At 35.4% G+C, this 25477-nt stretch overlaps 1 protein-coding gene across 3 annotated transcripts; it reads left to right on the top strand.

Annotated features, from left to right (window-relative positions):
• Positions 1-1371: 1371 nt before the first annotated feature.
• MS3_00002578 (uncharacterized protein) lies at positions 1372-22122 on the top strand. 3 transcript variants are annotated; one of them, XM_051210171.1, is made up of 11 exons: positions 1372-1458; positions 1500-1540; positions 1582-1946; positions 3865-4077; positions 5869-6027; positions 10265-10528; positions 12222-12446; positions 18422-18470; positions 19801-20047; positions 20851-21031; positions 21508-22122. In XM_051210171.1, the coding sequence occupies exons 5-9, from the start codon at positions 5959-5961 to the stop codon at positions 19842-19844; spliced, it is 651 nt and encodes a 216-aa protein (XP_051073148.1). In that variant the 5' UTR covers positions 1372-1458; positions 1500-1540; positions 1582-1946; positions 3865-4077; positions 5869-5958; the 3' UTR covers positions 19845-20047; positions 20851-21031; positions 21508-22122. The 3 variants fall into 3 exon arrangements, with proteins under 3 accessions (XP_051073148.1, XP_012800429.2, XP_051073149.1); XM_012944975.2 differs by lacking the exon at positions 18422-18470 and having other exon boundaries at positions 1372-1414; positions 1451-1540; XM_051210172.1 differs by lacking the exon at positions 18422-18470.
• Positions 22123-25477: the final 3355 nt, after the last annotated feature.

Here is a 25477-nt window from a genome sequence, read left to right as displayed (position 1 = left end):
ATAACCGGTTTCGTATTTCTTAACAACTGATTTCTCAAATACCCTGTAGTTTAATCGTGCGGATTCCTTGGGCCACAGAATATAGTCACTTTGAAAGAAGTGGTAACCAACCTATGTTCGCCTGAGGATTTTTTTGTATTGTTTGGGAAATAATCACGAAACCTTGTCGAAACACCAAGTGACGCATAAAATGTCGTAATCATCAGGGATTTGATCGTCAGTGAAAGATGTGCCCTCATATTCAGCACTCGCTATTTGAACAAACGTAAAAATGCGCGAAAACCGCTTGCAACTTATGTACACAGAAATACGGGTACATAACTCTCCTATGGGGTGAGTAGGTAATTGTTCACCTTCTCTTAAAGCCTTCAACAAACGGAGATTTGTTCACGTCATCTCAGAAAGAACTCTGCATAGGGCAAATCCGTAAGGGGGGAATCCATAACCTCACTTATCTATTGGATCTTTGATTTTCAACTTGTCCTGGTTTGCCTCATGAAGGTTGGGTAGGTTCGGTTTAGACATGTTTATTGGGGTGACGTCAAATACTTAGCATGTTGTGCATCATTACCAAGTGTCCATTTTCCCGACAGTAACATGTTTTCTAGATCTCTCGTAGCTTAGTTTTTTACCTAGCAGACGTTCACAGTTCATCATCGTTCTCATTAGTAGGCACTGATGAATTAAGATTTTCTGGGGGGCCGATAATGGATAGGAGGAACTGCAGAGAGCCCCGTCTAGCTCCTCGTAAAGTCGCAGACACGAGCGCCCTCCATTTTGATAACACTCCACTGACTCCAGCGCAGGATACTCTATCCCTTAGATAATTTCTTAACCAAAAGGAGCAGATATATGCGCCTGGATCACTTATTCTTAGACAGCAGGACATTCACAGAAAGAGTAGTAGTAGTGTAACATTGAATAAATCCCCGAAATAAATAGTTCTGCAGGTCTTTGGCATTGATTCTGACCTCATAGGTTTTACTGGACACAGTCTCATTGAAGGCGCTTGGCCACTCATCCGCACCAGATCACGAGTAGGTACGCCTTGACTTTTGATTTGACTGGGTTGGTACCCTTCTGTGATAAAAGTGTTATTGATAAAAGCATTGTCAAACCCTGAATATCTATAGCATTTTTAACGGATTGGCCAGTTCCATTAGTACTGGTCCAAATAAAGTTTTCCCTGTGTGACTGCAGCAGTCGTTATGGTTCCAACTGTTAGTGACAATGAAAAGGAGTTACTGTTATACAGCTGCTGAGACTCTTGTGGGGTCCGTATGGTGGTTCTGCTCTTGTTTTAGAAATTTTGAGGGTAACGTCCTAGAACCTAACTCAACTGTGCAGGTCACTCCTCGTTGGTTGACCTTTAATCAAAGGTGTTAATTTGATCTCTGACGTTACGCAATGGCTAGTATTTTGCTCCTTATTAAACTTATTGGTATCATAGTGCTAAAGGTTACTAGTAACTTCTTGTATATCGTCATTTCATGCTTCAGGAAAATCTACAGTGGATTGAAAGACGGATTACCGTTAAAACGTAACTTAAGACTCCTTGGCTATTATAAGTTTTCTATTAAGGTACTTATAACAGAAACGAATGGGAACCGGTGAGTTCAGTTAGCAGACTTGGAGTCGTTGTGATTACTAACCATCACATTCAAAGACAAGAACCTCAAGATGAGTATTCAAGTGATGCTATATCAAGATCTCTAAAAAATCCGTCCTTATTTGAAAGAGTCCTTGGTGAAAATTCGGTCGGTGTTATTGTTTCATGGGTAGCTAACTGCATTCAAAAGAAAGCTCTCGGAATTTCGATCAAGAATACAGATTTAATACTGGTGTACTCTAAAACAAGGAATAGTCTATACGATCTCAACAAATGGCTTGACGTCTTGCCTAATCATAACTACTCAAAACCTCACTTTGCAAATAATCATAATCAGGTATTTCAGCTACTCATGATAAATTCTGTTCATATATTTCACTCTCCAACGTAGTGTTTATTTAAATAAAAGAAATCCTGAGCACAAAATTCAGGTAACATCAGTTCATTAAGTCCTCTGTTGAGCCGCATTAAAAACTTCAAAACTCCTAGTTTGTCTTATTAAAAGTTTTCAGCTGATAATTCAGTGTTTTAAAATCATTTGAAGTGTTGAAGTTCGTTTAATGCCAGTCGATACATAGTTTATACGAACCATTGTTTTCTGTACACTTATTGTTACCAACCCATTTATTTGTGATAAAAGAGATTTAAATGTGAAATCTACCCAAGGTATATTTATTCATGTGCAGTTATGGTTATATTAGTCACGAAGAATGAGTGTAGGTTTGCAAGGGTAGAGTTTTCAGTTACGTTTGCTATGGTATGGGCTAAATATAATTTACATAAACCACAAGTTAATAAAAACCAAAAGCAGAGGTCAAACAAAGCTGGCAACTCAGTAGGCACATTTTGTAAGTTGCGTTTCAGAGCAGTCGGAATAAATCCATGGTTAGTAATCCAATGATGACTGAAAAGTTCTAACTACACTCCAAATTAAGACTAGGAACACGTAGTTTAATGCGGGTGTAATCCATTGTGGACTCAACCTCTGGAAAACCATTGATAATCAAGTAGCCCAAGAATGCTGATTCGTATTGGTTTCAGACTAGAACAATCCTTACCGTTCATCGTTACGCGGAATCAAAATCACAACTTCTCGGCTGGGATGATAAGTTACCATTTGATTATTGAAGAGAAAACCGGATGATATCCACGCTGTGGTTCCAGTTTGCTTGTAATATAGCTCACATTGACGCGTAATGCTTGTACCGTTAGCAAGAATTTGGGAAATATCTTAGTGTAATTTCGGATTTTTAACTATCAAAATCATTGTTCTCACAGTTACTTTTGTCATTTGACAAAACATTTTAATGCAAATCGGGTTCTACTTTCCGTACATTTTTGAAGATCTATCAACATATTAAACGTAGTTGTTCCCGTTTGAGGAGTTTTACGTATTCTACTTAGTCTTATTTATTAGATTATAACTGATACTGCACACTTATAAATAACAATTTGTCTTTTCAAAAAATTCCCTACTAATCAGGTAATTAGACATCACTTTTTTATTGGTAACATATAAAAAGTATGGTTTCAGTTTTACTGAGATAGCGAATTCAACGAATGTAGATCTGTTTCTTTTTACTACTTTCCGATTTGCTTAGAGTGGAAAATTATTGTGCTCGACTAGTCATTGACAGGTTATGTTTTAGGTTAGGTTAGCCCCAAAATGCCCTGGTACGGCCGAGGGTAGGGAGAGTCCTCTCTTCTTCTCGAAATGCTCTCATAGTCGCGCATATACAGCAACTGCCAGGGAAGTCCTACTCACTGCATTCTAGCGGCGAGTGTGTCGTTTACGAAATTGAGAGGACGAAAAGCGAATGTCCGGCGCTTTAACCGGGTCGGTGGACAGGGAGGATCCACCTAGAGGAGTTGGGAAACCGTGGTTCCAAACCAATGGTGAACATGGGCTCTAGTATCCTGAGGGAACAAATGGTGTATGGACCTACTGTTGGTCACCGGCTACCATGGGACTGCATCTCCTGACACTGCTCCACTGTATTGTGGATCAGACCTCTAGGTCAAATACTCCGGGTGTGGCCGCCTAAGAAAACCACCCGCTTCGGTCTGGGCACCCAGGTAGTATTACAGCCCACACACAAATCAAGTGACTTGTGTGGCGCATATGTACTCGGTGCCCTTTTGTACCAATATTTATGTGTTCAAGTAAATAAATAAATAAGTGAAGTTAGTAACGTTTATTTTATTTGTTTGTCATCGTACTGTGTATACATAGATATTTATTAATATTTTCAAAGATTAAAGAATCAGATTCATACAGCTGTATTCTTTCGTCAACTCGGAGTAACTTAAGTCGTAAACATAACTTGGAAGATCCTCGTATTTATTGCTCCTATGGTCAGCTTTACAATCGTCTGTTCTCGTATAGTTTTCGAAGTTTAAGTACTATCAACCATGCTTCCAATCTGAAAAACAAATTACTCTTGAAATTTCAATATATTTCTTCTGAGGTAAGGTTTTTTATATAATTTACTACATTTTACCCCTTTTTGAGCAACCGTTTCTTGTGTTAGGGTAGTTTAATGGTTAGAGTTTTTGACTTAGCCGTTAAGTCTCAGTTTCAAGCCCTACTCCACCTATATCGGCTGGGACAACCGAATAGTATCATTAGCCTTCACAGTGTGGTTCATACCCAAGTACGTGATGTATAAGTTAATAGTAATTAGGATTTACTGGAAAATGCGGTTAATATATCGTGACTAGTAGAGGATTTCCGTCGATGCTGTGTATGCTAACACACTTCTGAAGGTAGTATTAAAATTTAGATTTCCATTGCCATATTCTGAATATACCAAGTTACAGGTATGGTCAGACATACAAATGGAGCCAACATCTTAAAATATAGGGATACATTGCCTGAAAAGAATCAATCTACAAATTTGTTTTTGGTTTATATTGTTTCAAGTTGTCCTGAATTCTTGAAAATTTACTTGTTAAGTAGACCCAGCGAACCTAAAATGAAAAGATTGTACTTTAGGTACTAAGTTGCGACGGTTGTAACAAGGTGATTTCCGAAACTGTTGCATTGTTAGACGTCAGAGATAATTTATTTAATATCTTGAAGAAAAATATTAAATTTGGTTTGGGGAACTGTTTCCATACGGTACTAAGCCCTAGTTAAGTGTATCTGGATTTGTAGCCTAGTGTATAATCACCTCAAAGAATAAGAAGTGTAAACGGATATTGAACAGGTCCCAATTTATGTTTATCTTTGATGCAAACACTGCTCAAAATAAAAATGCAGGATTCTGTTAGTGGTCAGACAGATACTTTGTACAATAAAATACTTGAATTGCTGCTATGTAGGTCATAAAGTATACAGCCTAGAAGTATACATAATTTATGTTTCTACTTTATAACTTGCTCTGCAAGGACAAATTGTAGAAATATCTGAGTCCTAACTTTACTACCGAATAAAGCCTAGATAGCTCCTGAGTATTTATGGCGAAATCTAAATTGAGATAACCACTGTAGCAAATCTGGACACACTTATCAGTACTAAGTCCTAAATTTCATTTTGAACACCAGTGATGACCTTGTTGAACTCCATTCTGACACAATGTTGTATACAGGTTAGGTGGTGGGCAGAAAGTGAGTACACTACATTCAAATCATCTGCACCCAGTAAACGTTTATCTGTATCGAGCCTTTTACATGTATCAATTATTTAGGATATAATGGTCAAACGTTCTAAAACACTACATGGTATTATGTCACTTGTAACTGGGATGACCAACCGATGGAGACTAATTTATTTTAACTATTTTGTGTTGATGACTGAGGAAGGAATTCAACTACTGAACTCAGCGATCTCTAACCTTATATGAATTGAGCTTGTCTGTAAGAGGCTAGCGGTTAACCATGTGGGATGCATTAGATATGTCAAAGTATAGGACTAAAACTAGCTCCCTGGGGCTAAGTTTAGTAAATACTAAGTCGAAGTGACGAATCATACAAGATCTCAGTCTAAGGAATTCATTTTGGAAATTGATAACTGCATCTACTTTGTAGATGCGTTAAATTTTGTTGAATAATCAATTTACTAAACCACTTTCGCAGTCTCTGATTAAGCGGTATTATTTTTGGTATTTTATTTGGTAACATTTCCGGATGTTTTCCATAGAATAGTCATACCTCGTAAGCTTTCCGTACTTGTTTGTCTAATTCAGGGTTGTCGGTGAATCAGTCTTAAAATTGAATGGGACTTATTGATCTGTTGATTTTCGCCTTTATACCCTTAGAAAGAAGATTGCTCAGACTTACTTGAAGTTGGTCTACAAACAGCATTAAAAGCTAATTTAGACTACATAATTTTTATTAATCCACGTTCAATGAATTTGAGTGAACATTTACTTACTGAAACTATTCAACTATTGGCCAATAAAAACGAAAATTGTCAGGTAACTTTTGAAATTATAGTGAAAGTTTTCATTTAAACATTAGGTGAAAGGATAAATAGGGCGAAAAAAATGTTCTTTTTCAGTTAGATTTGAAAGGTAAAAAAATTTCGCTTGTGTTTAAGTATGTTATAAGATATACTGGTCACCCACGACTAGTTGAGACTTAGTGCCCTTGAAATTTACATTCCTGTTAGGAAGAAGAATTTACTGTCATTTTATTTCAGTATAGTATAGTTTAAACCAGTTAATGAACCTCAGATATATTTCTTCAATGTGAGTGGAAGTTAGAAGACTGGCGAAATTTCTTACTATTACTAGTCATTAATATGAGGATTTTAGTTGGTGGTGTTTTCAAATGATATGGGGTTCATGTTCTAATATTCATTGTACCAATGGTTATATCAAAAATTAAATCTAACTGATTTGTTCCAAATTAAGTCGTACAACATGAATTCTGGTGTTACGTATACTTCGTCCAGTAGAATCACTGCTTTGTTCGCAGTAACAGCGGTACCTCTAACAACACTTCCAACCCGGATACGACAACTCCCTCTTTTCCTAACCTCGACTACTTCCAATCACACATCTTCTAAGAAAGATTTACTTGGTAAAAACGTCAGAGGCTTATTTACAACTGAGTTCACTCATTTGTAAACCGATTAAATTCAATGATTATTGTCAAATTAAATAATTTTCTGTTGAAAGAAAAGTCACAGTATATCAATTAAGATAATGAAACATTATTGAAAATTAAATGAAAACAAATTCATATTGGACGAATTAATAAAGCATGAAAATGGGCTGAAAATGTTATAACTTGTGGCCTGAGTGCCCCGCTAATGTATAACGTGACGATACCGCTAATTAGAAAGCAGTGAATTATCGATCGGACCAATGAAGCATAAAAACCCGTACGAACAGTCTAGAGTACTTACCGGTCCTACTTCCTGCATAGCCCAACCAGTTAAGTCCAGAACACCAATCTCAGCCTCTGCGATATGAATCATTTATTTCAAACATATAGAGTTTATATACCAACCAGATAGACCACATAGTACCATAAAATAAGGAACAACATTTGTGCAGGATTTGGCCAAATGTGGCTGTGAATAAGGGGGATAGTAATTGGTAGACCCCCAAATGCCCCGGTACGGCCGAGGGTGGGGAGAGTCCGCTCCCCCCTCGAAATGCTCTCACATGGCCACACGTATATAGCCTCTGCTAGGGAAGTCCTACTCATCGCCTTCTCGTGGCGGGGCTGTTGTTTACGAAAATGAGAGGACGAAAAGCGAATGTCCGGCGCTTTAACCGGATCCCAAACCAATGGTGCACATGGGCTCCAGTATCCTGGGGGAACAAATGGCGTATGAACCAGACGTTGGTCACCGGCCTCCATGGGGCTGCATCTCCTTACGATGCTCCACTGCCTTGTGGATTAGACCTTCAGGTTGAAGGCTCGGGGAGTGGCCCCCTAAGAAAACCACTTGCTTCGGTTTGGGCACCCGGACAGTATCACAGCTCTCACACATATCAAATGAGATTTGTGTGGCGTATATGTATTTGGTGCCTCCTTGTACCAATATCTATGTGTTAAAATAAATAAATAGTTATTTAACAATTATACGATAAAAATGTACGCATAGTATTGGTTCATAAATGGATCCCAGAAGTTACCGTTCATTATGCTTATGGGGGCATAAAAGAAAACCAGTTTAAAGAAATCTACAATGAGCTAATTAATGCTGAATGATGATAAAGAAAAATCATCTTGAATCAGTGTGTTAATTTTAAGATTGATTTTTTTGATAATATCATGTTTTGGGAATTAGCAGTTCCCCAACGAACATGCATACATATTATTATGGACAAACGAACTTCATTAAACATTCAGGGCTATTTATATGGATAGTACATTGAAAAGAATGTTTTTTTTTTCAAATGAATCGAGCTTTTCAATAAAATGTATATAAATTTCACGGATAACACGAAATCAATACGATCATTGATTTTGTAATCTGTTGTTAACATCTAACTTCTGTCATTCTTGATACTTAATGATCACCGATTCAGTGTCCGAATAGTCACGTATAGTTTGAGTGCTATCTGTAAGCGCAAGTTTACCAAAGCGCTTGGATTGGGGAAAATCATGTGCAAAAACGATAAACGATACAATAGTTGAAAAATCCAACTTGTAAGAACTTCCATTGATCCTTGGAAGAATGTTAGCAAAGATAAAACAAATGTATTGTCACAATTTAAAACCCGAAGTATTTTCATGTGAATAAGATTGATATACCGTTGTTTCATCAAGTTTTACCCTACGTACTATAGTGGTAATACTGACTAGTCAGTTTGACTATGTTAAAGATTGAATAGTTATCTTAAGATTATTGTTATACCTTATTATTGTTGTCTGTATTGAATAAAATCAATTGTAAACTGTTTGCTACCGGAAGTCACATGTTCATTTATTAATTTTATCATTTGTAAAATCATGTAAAACAGTCACTATCGTATGGATGCTTAAAACGGATGTTTTTGAAATATAACGATGTGATTTTTCTGTAATATACTATATTTCAAGTGTTGTTATGTTCACATGGAATGATATTAGTTTACGTCAATTTGTACACAACACAATTCTATCAATCTTGGATTTATTTAGTATGATTATCTATTAAGACTTAATTCATTTCAGAATAGTTTTAATATCAAACTGAATCTACTACACATGTACTTCAGTTCAAGTTACCATACCAAATCACCACCGCATGATAAAATTATCAATGTAAATGTCAGAGTAATAGAAATAGTAACAGTATTATTGGTTAGTAGAGAAGGCTAAACGTAGACAGCATAATTCGAGGGGAATAAATCAATCCGTAGGATAAAAACTATAAGATAGTTTTGAAAATTAGGATTCAAGGGAAGATAAATAATGAATGTATCTTCATTACCGTGATCAATTGTTATCTATCTCACCTGTCTCCAATCATCGGGTATGATAATCGCGTAGACCCCAATCAGTTAGATTAAATTTATCAACATGGCTCAGTCTAAGAGCCAATGATTTCAGAGATCGATCCCATGTCTTACTTTGACGACTTCTAGTTCCCTTCCAACCTACTCCGACACAAGTAAACATTGGATACACAGTAAGGTAGTGACGGCTAAATCAAGATTTAACTTTAAGTGATAAAATAAATAACTCTTGTTTTTGTCGTTTAAAATCTCTTAGGCTTATAATACTATTGTTCACAAATTAAAATTGATATAACTCAAAATAACCTTTAATGACAGACATTGTTTACATGGCATATTCTTCCGTAAATTCCTTGCCAACTTTTATTCGACTTATGTTTTCCATATTTTCGTGTATTGTAACCTAATTCACTTCAATATTGCATTTCTACTATCAGTTTTATTATACTGCACGGCGAGACTATAATTTATGGACGAACCAACCAAATATAAGATAACAGGTTTCGAATTTTGGCGCGAAATTCACTCGTCTATTTGGCTAAATAGCGTTTTAGCACTATAGCTGATATCAGTTCGTGATCTAATTCCTAACCTTGACCATCAACTGTAAATCATAATTCTAATCTTTCACACTGGTTTATACCCTTCATTTGGTCCTAGTTATTAGGTGGACATACTCAAGGTCGGTCTAGTGTCGCCCAAAGCTCGTCCATAAATTATAGTCTCACCTTTACACAAACGTTTTTAAAACGATTGTCATATTGGTATAAGATTGCATTGTCTCATAAATTTCAATAAAATATTCTCAGCACACCGAATCAAATGAGAGATTATATATGGTTATAGCCTAAGTATCAAGTTTGTTCGTATAAATAGTAATGTGAGAAGAATAAAGACATGAAACAAAATCAAAGGATTAAATAACTTGAAAATTGGGTAGAGAGTTAATAGCAAATATATTTTTGTCATATTCCACTGAGTAGAAAAATTGTTTTGGCTTTTGACAATTTGAACTGATTACTTTGATGGTTTATTTATATTTTGTAGTAGAGCGGTAGCTTGCTGGTTAACGAGTTTAACATTCAACCAATAAATCTCAGGCTCGAACCTTGCTCCTCTTACTTCGGTTCGAGCAACCAAGTGTGTATCATTATCCCTCACGTTTAGATTGTGTCTTCAAACCAGACACCTGGCAAATGAGTTAATTCTATTTTATGGTAACGAAACTATACAGCTATTCTGCTTTTTTTTACAGGTTGACTTTGTGCTAGGTATTACTAAACCTTGTTCAAGAAGTTTACGAACTGACACTGATGTTAATACATATCGAAGAAAATCATCAAATGGTTTATATCTATTCGGTTTAAAGGGTGAACAACATTATATAATGTCCAATATCAAATCAATTTGTGCTAATTTGGAATGGTCATCTATAAATGCAGCAGATATTCTATATAGAAATATTTATCACTCTTTACCAAATAAAAATTTGGTATGTTTACGTAAAAGATTAGAGGAGGTAAGTAAAATAATTTGTTATTGTCAATGAGATTACTTTGTTCTTCACGTATAACTACGGTTCAATATGTTCACTGATAAAAATTTATACAAATATAAAAGGATTTTCTACTATAAGATCGACTGAGTTGTTGACACTGTTTTTTACTCATTTACCAGTTACAGATTTATATACTTGTCTTTAAAATACACTCTAAGTGTGACAGAAAATGACACTACCCAGCTTCCTAAACTGGATCAAACGGAGTGCGGTCCAAATTTGCTACTTAGTGGTGAAAGTTGAAAGCTCCAGTCGCCAACCCACCATTCCGTCTAATTCAGCTTTAACAACTGAAGAATATAAGTAGTTTTCACATTAAAAGTTTGACTCTATGTAGAGTAACCTAACTTATACACACGACCAGTGAGTTGCATTAATATATTTATTTAATCAAGACGCTACTTTAAATCAGAAAATCCAATGATAAACATAATTCACTGGTCGAAAACTTCAAATACAGATGCTATTTATTGACATTAGCTGAAAAAAATTGTTGATAAGCTTCGAGGATTGATTTTTCGTAGTAGCTTTTTTGGGGAGCCGTCTCCTAGGAAGATTATCCATATGTTAGTGAAGTAGTAGTTACTCATGGATTTGATTGTAATTGTTTTCGTTGCATTATACTTCAGGTATTTCAAATAATCCTTTCCCACTATTCCTTAGTATGTATTTGCTTAATAGTTTTATATCGCGTGGCCGAATCCATGTATTGCTACCAAGAGTTACGTAGTTCTGTTGAATATGAGCACACAGGTTTTCTAAGTTATCAATTTAGGTACTCCATTTCAAGCATCAGGTTGTATGTACACTTCACTTTTTTTTGTCTCACTAGTTGGGTAGTATCATTCCCCTCCAAACAGCAAGTATAAGACTGTAGTAGCCTCACATCTCTCAGCTAGAACTTACAACTTATTTGAACAGCTATAAATCTGGACAGGGATGTAAGAAAATTCAGTGGTTCATTACAGTACCATTGGTTATTTTGATTTGAACTGTGAAAACTGTATATTCTGTACTAATCTTCTTTACTAATAATAATCATATGCTCACTAGTGACTGGCTTCAAGATGTAACTCCTGGAGTTCTAGTGCGAAGCTGTAACCAATGGAGTTCAATCCGTCTTGGATGTGAAATAGTTATCCACCATAGGCAATAGATAAAGGTTGCGCAATATCGTAAACTGACTGAAATTAGATATCAACACCTCTGGACTTTGACTCCGTGGTTAAGCGTTCAGAAGCAAGACGGTCTTGGGTTCGATCTTTCATAGTGAGGTCGTAGATGCCTACTGATAAGAAGTCTTATACTAAGATGAAGCTACCATCCAGTGCTTCCAGATTTTTGATGGTGGACCAACTGAGATGGATTCTAGGTCTAGACTCAAAATTCTACAATTTCCACCAACCCCCTTTGCTAAATATATTCTTTGATAGTCTTAATTTTGATTGTTACCCTTAAGAAGATGAGATAAGATTGCTGACCCAAACGTTGGGATGAATTAAATTTTATTAGCTGAAAATATTTAAAAAGTAATTTCTAATATGTACTATGTGATCTGTTTGTAGTTACCTGATATATACTAAACCGCCATATGTTGATCAAATTATTCCGCCTTATTACTGGTTATCATCGGTGTTGTTGTGTTGTTTTTAAGGTGTCTGAACCACTGGATCTTATCAACGTACAACAGTCTACTGGATTATTGTGTGAGGATGTACTTAACGATTCAGTAACTGTGATTATTCCCATGGGTTATGGCCATCCAGATGATTGTATTGATTCTGAAGACATTGAATTAGTCGATGTGAAATTTTCAAGATCATTAGCTTATACAATTGAACTAGCAGTACATAATGCTTCGGGTAAAAGACAAATAGAGGTTAGAGGTACTTTTTGTCACACTATCATTCTTTTAATCTCATATGCTTTACAGCCTCCAAATGCCCTGGTACGGCCGAGGATGGGGAGATCTCGCTCTCTCGAAATGCCCTTACATGGCCTCGGATATACAGCTACTGTCAGGGAAGCCCTCGTGGCGAGGGTGTTGGTTACGAAATTGAGAGTACGAAAAGTGAATGTCTGGCGCTTTAACCGGGTCGGTGGATATGGATGATCCACCTAGGGGATTTGGAAGGTCCTGGTTCCGAACCGATAGTGTACACGGGCTCCAGTATCCTGAGAGAGCAAATCGCGTATGAACCTACTGTTGGTCACTGGCTACCATGAGACTGTATCTCCTGACGTCGCTCCACTGCCTTGTGGATAAGACTTTTAGGTCAAAGGGTTGGGGAGTGACCCCATAAGAAAATCATCTGCTTCGGTCTGGGCACCCGGGAAGTATCTCAGTCCTCACACAAATCGAACGATTTATGTGGCGCATATCTATTTGGTGCCTCCTTGTACCAAAGTTAATGTGTTTAAATAAACAAATAAAATAAATTGCTCACCCACCTGTCAATGTGTGATGCAATGTGAATAGAATACGCACATTCGAAATACTCAGTGAACACTATAATTTTTGTAACATTAAAACTCATAAAGGTCTGGAACTAGACTTTTATATTCAGAAAAGATTCAATGAGTTAATCTGCAATTATACCTGAACTGGGCCTTCTTAGAATTTTTATCACACCATACATTTTAGATGTTCTCCAAATATTCCAAAACTATCGCTTTAGTTATTCCATTTTTGTATTGGTTGATTGAATCTCCCCGTTGATGGTTAGGACTGCAATTGACTAGTCTCTTATTGCTATATGTGCATCCTGTGCGGATTGCCTCGATATTGCCTTCAGTCACAAGTATAATGAGTAGAGATGATGGGGCTAGCAGTGGAACAGTACTGGGTTCGAGTCCCGGGATGAACATTAACTATCAGATGCAGGCACATCCAGCTGACGAGTTCCTAATAGGACGAAACGCTCATCCTGGACTGTTTGGGCTAGGCGCGAAGTTGTTGTACAAAGGAGTTGAATCAAGGCTGCTAGTGCTGGCTGACTTGTTATCGGCTTGTCACGGGGACAAGGTCATAGAAGTCGATAATCTGATTGGCGATTTTGTCACGTGATATTTTATGGGCCACAGAGCTTAACAGGTTCGTTCACAATTTTCATTCAATATTCTATTGAAGGATGAGATTTCAGGGGAAATTTATAGAAAAAATTAGTGTCAGTAATAAAGTGTTTTTTTGAAGTCTGATTAAATTTAGAACATAACTTCATATCTTAACAAATCAATCAAAAAGTGTGTCAATACTACTTTGATATCATTTTCAGTTGGATTTTTGAATTCAAGTGTACTTAAGGAAGTAAGTATATTAGGTTGAAGAATAAGAAAGGTTTCTTACAAGGTTTTCTAAACATCTTCCTTGGAATCTATACTTAAAAAGAAACAGTATCTTCCTTACATATGAACATTGAACATTTCATGTCTAATGGATATAAAGTGAATATCTCAGTAGCCATTAAAATAAGTAAAAATGGCAAATAACAAACATCATCTTTACTTCATTTTTACAAAAGACCATGACTTACCAAATTTTTTAGAATCGATTTGTACATAGAGAAGAAAAAAAGATGTGAAAAAAACTCTGACTTGACAGAGATTATCGTATAGGTCTCTTCAGCAATGCACATCCACGATTCCGTTCACAGGGCTAAAATCCCGGACCTTCTGTCTTCCTCACAAATGCCGTTGAATGCCAACTCAGTGATCTAGAGGTTAAGCGTATCCTGGGTTCTAGTCGCGCGTGCGGGACCGTGAGTGCGCACTGCTGAGGAGTCCTGTACTCGGACAAAACGACTGTCGATTATTTCCAGGTTTTCAGTCGTGATGTCGTTTAGATGGACTCCTGAATCCAAATTTGAAGATACTACAATCTCCATAAATCCCCAAAATTGATAAATTTCGATAATGTAATGAAAAGACGAAGTTTATCAGAATTATGTGATATATTTGCGCAATACATTTCGAACAATCTGATCACACATATACTTGTTAAGAACATTTATATATGAAAATGGATGCGTACTGCTGAGGAGTCCCATACTAGGGCGAAACGACCGTCCAGTGCTTCCAGGTTTTCCATGGTGGTCTAGCTTCAACTGACTCATGATTTCAATCTGTGAAATTAAAAGGTTAACTAGACAGGTTAAGGTTTAGTCATAACAGAGGAAAAATATTAAAGTACACAAAAACAAATGTGATCACCACTCTGGATAATAAATCAGTATTACTAGGGTAGGTTAAGTGTAAGGACAAATTGTTTTTGAACACATAAAGGGGTTTCAATTTCCGTATAGTCAAGGCTTCAATAAACCTTAGTATACGTCCTTGAAGGCTTTTGTATAACACTACAAATGCTGATTTGACGCCAACCTTATGACCCGCCTCAATCAAATGTTTCGCAATGGAGGATGATGTCTGTCTATCCTGTGATCTTATTTGACCATTGGAATCCATTTGTTTCTGCAACCATTTTGGTATGCGTTCACCCACCCTTGATTGCAAATCACGATTGCTCCTCCCTATGTACGTGTTTCCACACATACATGTAAATTGATAGACACAATCGCTTTCGTGCTGTTTGGGCTTTTGGTGAAACATAGACATTGTCTTTTCGATAATGACAAGTTGGGCGGCATAAAATGTCCAGTTGATAGCTAATTCAAGTCTCCGTTTCAACATGAGATTATTTGTGTCGCCTCTGAATGGTAATGTGATATAAACTCGCTTTTTGGGTGCCAGAAGCGTTATAGGTCTAGTCGTATTGCAACCCTTCCAGCGGTTTATGAACTTCAAAGAATAATCATTATTCATTAACGTATCAGTCAAGAGCTTCGTCTCTACTTCAATAGTACCACTAGTACAAATACAATTGGTTCTATTGAATAAGCTCTTTATTAGACCGTGTTTGTAATGAATAGGGCAGTGACTATGAAAATTAAGATATTGCCCTGTCCGTGTTGGCTTTCTATATATACCACGTTGGATGGAACCATCATCTCTCCTACTAATCAGGATGTCTAGAAAAGGAAGTTGGTTATTCTTCTCTTCTTCACATGTAAGAGAAATGTGCTTTTGACTTCTATTGAATTCTTTTAACAAGCGGTTTATGTCTTCCCCTTTATCCCCTATGATTATTGTATCATCAACATATCGTTTATACAGACCCATCGTTCGAATTGAGTCTTCAACTAAATTTTCAACATATCTCATGAACACATCAGCCAGCAATGGTCCTAGAGGGCTACCCGTAGCTACACCATTTATTTGTCGGAAGTGCTCACCTTCAAAAATGAATTTCACATTATCTGTACACAATAATAGTAAATATTTAAGAGTGTTAACAGGAAATGGCAGTGTAAGGTTATTCAAAGAAATATAGTCACACAAAATATCAATGGTTTTCCTGAGAGGTACATTTGTAAATAAAGTGTTCACATCAAAGGAGCACATGGTTTTTGTCTTTATATTTATGTCCTTTAAGTAATTAATTAATTCAAATGAGTCAGTCAATGAATACTTACAATATTGATTTCGGATAGGGTTTAATACTTTTATAAAAGCATCAGTTTCATTCTTTCGGATGAAAGCAGAGAAGCATATTAACTTCTCAGCACTTCAAATCATTAAAAGAATTGCGAAATAATCCCGATATTATTATACTTAAACCCGATAAAGGATCTGGTGTTGTTATTATTAATAGGTCCGATTACAAAAATAAAATGGAATCCATTCTCAATGATAAAAGCAAATTTTTGGCTGATGTTGACTTCCATGGATTACGTAAATTAGAGAAGAAAGTAAACTCGAAACTTGTAAAATTGTTAAACATGAATGCTATTAACAAGGATGAGTTTAATTTATTAAAACCTATGGGTTCGACATATCCTGATTCATATGGGTTACCGAAAATTCATAAGCCTAATACCCCCCCTACGTCCGATTCTATCAATGTGTCGGTCGCCGACACACAACCTTGCAAAATGGCCTACAAAAGTATTAAACCCTATCCGAAATCAATATTGTAAGTATTCATTGACTGACTCATTTGAATTAATTAATTACTTAAAGGACATAAATATAAAGACAAAAACCATGTGCTCCTTTGATGTGAACACTTTATTTACAAATGTACCTCTCAGGAAAACCATTGATATTTTGTGTGACTATATTTCTTTGAATAACCTTACACTGCCATTTCCTGTTAACACTCTTAAATATTTACTATTATTGTGTACAGATAATGTGAAATTCATTTTTGAAGGTGAGCACTTCCGACAAATAAATGGTGTAGCTACGGGTAGCCCTCTACTGATGTGTTCATGAGATATGTTGAAAATTTAGTTGAAGACTCAATTCGAACGATGGGTCTGTATAAACGATATGTTGATGATACAATAATCATAGGGGATAAAGGGGAAGACATAAACCGCTTGTTAAAAGAATTCAATAGAAGTCAAAAGCACATTTCTCTTACATGTGAAGAAGAGAAGAATAACCAACTTCCTTTTCTAGACATCCTGATTAGTAGGAGAGATGATGGTTCCATCCAACGTGGTATATATAGAAAGCCAACACGGACAGGGCAATATCTTAATTTTCATAGTCACTGCCCTATTCATTACAAACACGGTCTAATAAAGAGCTTATTCAATAGAATCAATTGTATTTGTACTAGTGGTACTATTGAAGTAGAGACGAAGCTCTTGACTGATACGTTAATGAATAATGGTTATTCTTTGAAGTTCATAAACCGCTGGAAGGGTTGCAATACGACTAGACCTATAACGCTTCTGGCACCCAAAAGCGAGTTTATATCACATTACCATTCAGAGGCGACACAAATAATCTCATGTTGAAACGGAGACTTGAATTAGCTATCAACTGGACATTTTATGCCGCCCAACTTGTCATTATCGAAAAGACAATGTCTATGTTTCACCAAAAGCCCAAACAGCACGAAAGCGATTGTGTCTATCAATTTACATGTATGTGTGGAAACACGTACATAGGGAGGAGCAATCGTGATTTGCAATCAAGGGTGGGTGAACGCATACCAAAATGGTTGCAGAAACAAATGGATTCCAATGGTCAAATAAGATCACAGGATAGACAGACATCATCCTCCATTGCGAAACATTTGATTGAGGCGGGTCATAAGGTTGGCGTCAAATCAGCATTTGTAGTGTTATACAAAAGCCTTCAAGGACGTATACTAAGGTTTATTGAAGCCTTGACTATACGGAAATTGAAACCCCCTTTATGTGTTCAAAAACAATTTGTCCTTACACTTAACCTACCCTAGTAATACTGATTTATTATCCAGAGTGGTGATCACATTTGTTTTTGTGTACTTTAATATTTTTCCTCTGTTATGACTAAACCTTAACCTGTCTAGTTAACCTTTTAATTTCACAGATTGAAATCATGAGTCAGTTGAAGCTAGACCACCATGGAAAACCTGGAAGCACTGGACGGTCGTTTCGCCCTAGTATGGGACTCCTCAGCAGTACGCATCCATTTTCATATATAAATGTTCTTAACAAGTATATGTGTGATCAGATTGTTCGAAATGTATTGCGCAAATATATCACATAATTCTGATAAACTTCGTCTTTTCATTACATTATCGAAATTTATCAATTTTGTTGATTATTTGTTTTTGAATTGATAAAGTTATTTGTAACTGGGATAGTTTCACCTGTTGTATGTTTCTTACTTTTACTCACTCACCAATATTTAGTCATTGTTTAGCTAATTTTCATTCTAATTATGTCTTTTGATTATGTATTCCTTTTATATTTGTATTTTGATCAGCATTATTAATTATTGTTATTTATTTATTATTAGTTTTATTCAATATTATATTCTTGGTACAATGTAGAATTCTCAGCACAAAGTACGTCAGCTATTTTCCTTTCCTTCTTTCTTCATTGATTTTAACGATAAATATTGAGTGGTTGACAGTTAGATGTTATCAGTTCAGGAATCGACATCTGAATAATGTTCATTCTTTTCAATCAATATTGTCAGCCATCACGATATTTGTGATTGTACATTTTTGTAACTTGTAAAGAGAAAGGTCGTAAACTTTTCACAAACACATCTGAATAGGTTATGCAAATAATTGGTATAATGATGTGTTAAAAGAAACCTGGAAATAGATGAGTTGTTGAAATTTGTAGATGGTAGGAACAGGTAGTCTAAATATTCAAGCTGGGCGATATAACTTTCCCTATTTTATACAATTAGATTTTCAGCATTAATCCCAACTAATATGCTTCATACTATAATATTTTGTATCTTTATGCACTTATTATTATGATGCTTTGTCCTGTTCCAAATATTCATATCAGTTTCATTAACTGAAGTATTTCGAACCGTTTTTAATAATAATATCAATGATATCACGAAATAAGTTAGATATCTAACGAAAACTAGGAGTCTAAACAAAGCGCTAAACTGATAATTATAATGTGAATAATTTCAATAGGTAATTCAGGAATTCCAATGAGAAGCTATAACTAGTGGAGTTTGGTGTTGTCTCATGTGAAGAAGGTACATATGGAAGACAATTGAGGATATTTGCACAGTATTGTAAATTAATTGAAGTTCTAAACGTAAATACCATTCGATTCTGGCTCATTGGTCTAGAGGTCTGGCGTTCGTGTGCAAGACTGAAGGTCTTGTGATTTTATCCTCTTTGGTAGGGACATTGAGGAACACTGCTAAAGAGTCCCGTACTGAAACGAAACAACTGTCCAGTACTTCCTGATTTCTATTGGATGGCTAACTTAGGCCGGTCTATAATATTAATAACATTCAGTAATCTCCAAAATCTGTACTCATAATAATTTTATTCTTCATAACTTGAGGGCTATTTTTACAGTTGACAATATGTAAACTTGGAATGGGATAATTCAAAGTTATTCACAATCTACAAATCTTGTTGTCAGTTATATAGATTGTTGAGTTTTGATTGAGATCATGAATAAATCAATGTTAGACCACTATTGCAAACCTGGAAGCACTAGATGGTTATTTCGTCCTAGAACGGGATTTCTGAGCAGTGCGCATCCACAATCCCGTACATGGGATTCGAACCTTATTATCCTTGCTCTATTCCCCAACATTTTATTATTATTGTTTTCAGGATTTGTATTCTTTTTTTCTTTTGTTATTCTTGTCTATGTGTATTGATCATAAGTGTGTGTTTATTTGAATTTTAGATTATAATTATAGACAGTTCACCATCGAAATATCCTCAAACTAGTAAATTGTTAAATTCTTCTACTGCTCATCCAATCACAACAGAATATTTGCATGATATTGTACATCCTCGTTGTATGGTCAATGTTGAATTATATCATTATGATCCATCGGTTACGAGCATATTGACACCGAGTCGGGGTGAACTTATTCGCTATGCTATAGATCAATATGCTAATGGCTCAATGTTAGTTATTTTGGAACCAGGTAGTGATTTTTAGCATTGGTACTTCAGCTTTATTTCCCTTTCATTATTGTGGGATTATACATCATACATAATTATTATTTTCATCATGAATTGACATTTGATGGAAAGAAGTCACTCAGTTAACAGAGGGAATGAGACTAGACAGTAATGCTTTCGTGCCTAGTTTGATATTCCTCAACCGACTTGAAATTACGAGCTACAAATGTGGTAGAACTGTCTAAACATTAAAATTTCTCTGAGCACAATATTGATAAGTATTATCATAATTTAGATCCAATAGTGCACGTTTTTTACTTCTGTTAACTACCGGTGCTGTACGGTCATCATTCGATGTTGTCGAGGAGTTACTGTTTGAGAGAAGTTGAGAGTAGTTAAGAAAACTTACTGTTTGTATGTCTTCGGTTTTGAAACGAGCTCAACTTTTGACGCTTTCCCCTCCACATTCTTACATGTCATTCATTCAGTTGTAAGAAAAACAGGACCTGGCCGTTCTGTGCATCCATTCAAGTTGCCACACTATATATGTATATATCAGAACGGGGAGATGAAATTATTAAGAAGAAGGCTAGAGTAGTTGAAGTAATAATATCAATAATAGTGATGCAAACAGTTCCTTGACCAAATTGTAACAGTTGGATCAAGTTTCAAATCTTCGACTTGTTTATTGAAAGCCATATGGTTTATTCACCAAGTCATCGCGATCTTTATCTATTGTTCATTAATTATTATATGCATCGTGACATTCTTAATAAAGTGATTAATCCAACTAATCTTTTATCCTTTTGTGCATTTAAATTTTCAGGTGTTCAGTTACCAGTTAATTGGGATTCCGCAGTGTATTATACATTACAGAGACCAGGTGTTGGAATGGGTTGTTTCGCCTATCGACTACACTTAGATGATAAATATATTCATCAGAAGAGTGTTTTATGGGCATTAAGTTGTTGGCTTGGAAGTTGGATTGTAAATGTACAAACAAATTGGTATGTGTATATAGATCTTTATTATTGTTTTTTGAATATCGTTTTTTTCTTTTTTGCGTAGGAATTTTTATTAATGACAACTTTTTCCCTGTTATTTAATGTTAAATAGTTAATGATTTTAAAAAAAATCAAGCGCATAAGGTTAGTGTATGAACGTTTTGTCGATTGATCTGATTTATATCATCGGTAGGTACTGACTACTTGATTGTTGGGATCCGTGCGATAGTCATGATTAGTGATTTGGAATGTTATGTGATCTCAATGGCGAAAAAAACTCATTGTTTGTACTTACCTGTATGGTGTTTAGAGGTAGTTTACAGAAAACTCCGAACAAAAATCTCGTGCTGTTTGATACTACTCGTCACCTTGAAAATTCTCAATCTGATGTTGTTATCTATCTTCTTTAGTTCAATAATTAATATATGATTTATATTATTTTATGGAATCTCTTGTTTCTCGTTTCGGTCTTTTTATAGGTCTGGAGTACCAATAGCTGGACAACCTCATTTTATCTATTCACATTATTTAAAATGTATCAATGGTTATCCACGTTCATGTCGAGCATTTCATGCTATTGATCTGGCGTTAAAATCACATCAATATTTGGGTGATGTAATTCGTACACGTAGTAGAACAGCTGCGGCTGGTGTTCCAACTGATTATGCATTAAGACATGGTGTTTATTATACTGTATTATATACAGTATTGCTAGGGATTGCACGTTATTTAGGCGCCACAGAAGTTCAATTGAAATGGGCATTAGAAAAATTTCCTTCATTATCCAATGTAGAAATTATGCGAAAATAAATGTTCATATTAGATATGATGTAATGACTTTCTGTCTAACATATTTCACGCCTAATGTATAGTTTTCGTATTGAAATACTTGTAATATCGTTTTTTTGTATCGGTTAGTCAGGGTGGAACGAGCTATTAAAATATCTTTAAGCTCTCAATAATTTGAGTTTCTTTCAGAATTTGTTTCTTTTCTCATGTATTCTTTTTCTGCTCTTGAAAAGATTTAATTGTTTTTTTCTGAAAAGGAAGTTTTTTACTGTGTATAGCGAAAAATATAGTTTTTGATACTTGAACTGTATTTTTCTTCTTGAAATGATGAAGATTTGCAGCTTAAGTGTATACTTTTGGTATTATGTAGTTCTCTCAGGTGGATGGTTTTATCACTGAGCTTTCATTGTCATTCTGGACATGATCATCTGGGTTAACCTGATGTAGAAGTGATCTTAGTCATTTCACGAGTTTCAAAACCAGTTTGTTCTGGTGACCTTGTTTGTGATTCTTGTATTCAAGTTGTCTGTCCCGCCCCACTGACAGTTTTCAAGTAGATTAGTTGATAGGGTTTGGTTCGTCAGGTTTATTGATTACTGATTGATCTGTTTGTTACGCATCCAGAAATTCTCTGATACATAATTTTGACATTTTCCCTATGTCTTCCGTAAATATAACTACCTCATTGATTTCGTTAAAGTGTCCGATTAATCGACTCGTCTTCGCCAAATAAACATCGGGAACCACGAAATGAATAATTAAGCCATACGGGAAAAAAATCCCAGAAATCATCATGGGGATTGGTAAGACCCTTTGTAATCAATGTAGCCCATAAATCGATACCATCACCCCTATTTTATTCAAACCAGAGAGGATCGTGGCTTTTACTATTGCTGTTATTGTTCCTTTTTAATGACAATAAAAATATCTAGGTAACGGTTGTTTGCATGCGTCGTGCAGCTTGTGTCTCAGCTTTCAAGCATCTATTCTCCAGATTGAACCGCACCCTACTTATTTTGATTACGACTTAGTACATAAACCTGTGGCTAGAAAATGAGTGGCGCAGCGTGTTATTGTCTTGTATTCATTGGTCTTTCACAATGAACACTAACAAACTTTGTTTGTGTTCTTATCATTCCATTGATGTTAAGAACTGCAAATTATCAATCACTTTTAGCAAATATACATCCTGAAGAGACTGCCTCGATATCACCAAATATTCTTGAATATTTTAAAGTTGGATGGTGATTATCAGTAGGATTTAGGACGTCCGTTCCGTCCTATTTGAGACTCATCACCTAGAGGTACCTGCTTCCCAGTTTTCTGTTCACATTGGAACTCCACACCACTACGTTTTGCTTCAAACAGGATAAAACGTGTGTCCTAAATTCCGAATTTACTGAATTAACCAAAACTGTTCATATTTAAGTAGGTCACTACTATTGAAATGGCGAGGCTATCTGTTTAGTGCTCAGTTGTTCATCATTTAACATTATGGCAAGAATGTTTTAACACCGTGGTTGGTTATTTTTGAATTCTGTGGTTACTGAGATGTTTTGATACTATGTTAAATGTTACCAAATTGATACCAACCTATTTTTCATAAGGATGTCAAATAACCTAACTATCCAGCTCAGAGAATAAAACTCCTGAGCTACAAATCATCATCCTAACTTACTATATATTTTCCCACCTTAAATTCATATATATCAGCGAATAGTGCCTTCATAGAACTTGCATTCATAACACTACCTATTCATATTGAATAATTTATTTTGGAAAACGAAACACAGTTTTCCTCCCACATATCAAAATGAAATGATTTGAAAATGGTGATCAAATTTTGCTTATATTGATGTAGTCACAATTGAAATAATCATTTTTATGTTCAGAGCAGATGTATGTAGACTGTGACTGGTATTTCACATGTTCCATGCAATATCATTGAGAAATATCCATATATGTTTAACAATGAAGTGACATAAAACTATTTCCGACAAACATGACACGTAAAAATTTTCATTAAATATGCTTTGCAGTAGATGACGTTGATTTTTATTTGGTAGGTAATATTTCTGTTTAGTCATTTTTTTCAATGTCCCTGATCAGTGTTGGACTAATACTTATGAGTGATGTATATAGTGACTAATTTTGTAAATTAAATTCTATACTACATAGATTGCACTATAAAGCATGTTAATACAAAGAGGTTCCATATTGTATGAACAAGATTCATTCTCCAACTTTAATTTTGTCGTGGTTATTAATGTCAACTGAAATTTTAGACAGATGAAATTGAGAAATGGTCTCGAGAACATGAAGGGAAAGGGTGTTGTTTATGCAACATAACAAGGTGTTTAGAAGTTTTAATGTCACGCAGCTTATGAGAATAATCATTTTCAGGAATAGATATGTCAACGGAGTTGCAGGATTTGAAGCATTGGTATTTTATTTGTTCTCTTTGTAATCCGACACTTCGGCAGACATCCATCCGTTTTGTTTTTATTTGGTCTTATTGAGTGCCCTATCTGGTGTTACCTATATTGTGGTTGGTACGGATTTTGACGGCATATCAAATAGAAATATGAACGTTGTTTTTTATTGACAGTATTCCTAGATTTGTTGTTCAATTATATTGTCGAAGTCATAATCTTCCTGTGGAAATTATTGAAGCTATTGTTTGATGTCTATATATTTTCATCCTGATTAATTGTTTCGTTCAGTTTTCGAGTTTCGCCAGTCGGTGGAAGATGAATACATGTATTCCCAATAATTGGTCGAAAGCCTACTAACTGCAACAAATGTATCAGAATGGTGGAGATTTTCAGCTGATTCAGATTCAATTCATGTTGTAATCTCTTCTTCGTGGTTGAATCGATGAGCCACTTCATGTGGTACTTCATGAGTTAGGCACTGATGGTATTCACCAGACAGACAACAAAAAGTTCCACTGTTAAATCATCTAGATCATGGAACACATCATGGAAAAATTGTTTCCCGGAAATTACTGGTATGCTGAAATTAAAATTAAGTAGTAAAATTAGTTACATCAAATATAAGCCTTACATTTGGGGATAAGCTGAAATCAGACTGCTTCGTACATGAAACAAGTAAATTTCTAAAGAGATCATGCTAGATAGGTTGTTTTATTATCGCAGTAAGTTTCTGTTACGAATCACGAAAAGGATGAAAATGTTTATGTGTTGTGAATAGTGAAACGATAATTTATTCATCCTTTTACTTGCTAATTGACCAATATTTCATCAGATCAACAACCTATATCTCTATATTGATTGATCACTGCGTATCGCTTGGTACATAGAGTTAGTTAAGTTGTATCGACTAAGTTGGTGTGTGTTCATTAATCTACGAGACTCGACGTGTCCTGGAGTATATTTATGTGCTCATCTGGTTTAGGGGAATCAGGAACTTACAAACTAACTTGTAAAGGAAGCAACTCGACACAACTCTAGACTAAATTTGTTATGAAATGGCTGAAAGATATCAAGATGAATCATTCTTTTTAATCATCTATAAGGTATGTTTTCAAACTCAACATTTTTATCGTCTGAAGATGCGAATACATTCAGTTTGATAATAATAACCTCAAGTAATGTAGCTTACGTACTTGACCTTGAGCCTAACTATTTGCGTAAATAC

This window comes from Schistosoma haematobium, chromosome 1 (assembly GCF_000699445.3).
Source record: "Schistosoma haematobium chromosome 1, whole genome shotgun sequence".
Lineage (NCBI taxonomy): Eukaryota > Metazoa > Platyhelminthes > Trematoda > Strigeidida > Schistosomatidae > Schistosoma > Schistosoma haematobium.
Note: the sequence above shows the minus strand (reverse complement) of the source record. Positions and strands in the feature narration are given on the sequence as shown.

What these genes read in the sequence shown, in the direction of transcription:
- MS3_00002578 (XM_012944975.2), top strand. An exon ending in ATAAAAACGAAAATTGTCAG is followed by an intron (nt 6,028 to 10,264) that starts GTAACTTTTGAA and finishes TTTTTTTTACAG; the next exon opens with GTTGACTTTGTGCTAGGTAT. An exon ending in TACGTAAAAGATTAGAGGAG is followed by an intron (nt 10,529 to 12,221) that starts GTAAGTAAAATA and finishes GTTGTTTTTAAG; the next exon opens with GTGTCTGAACCACTGGATCT.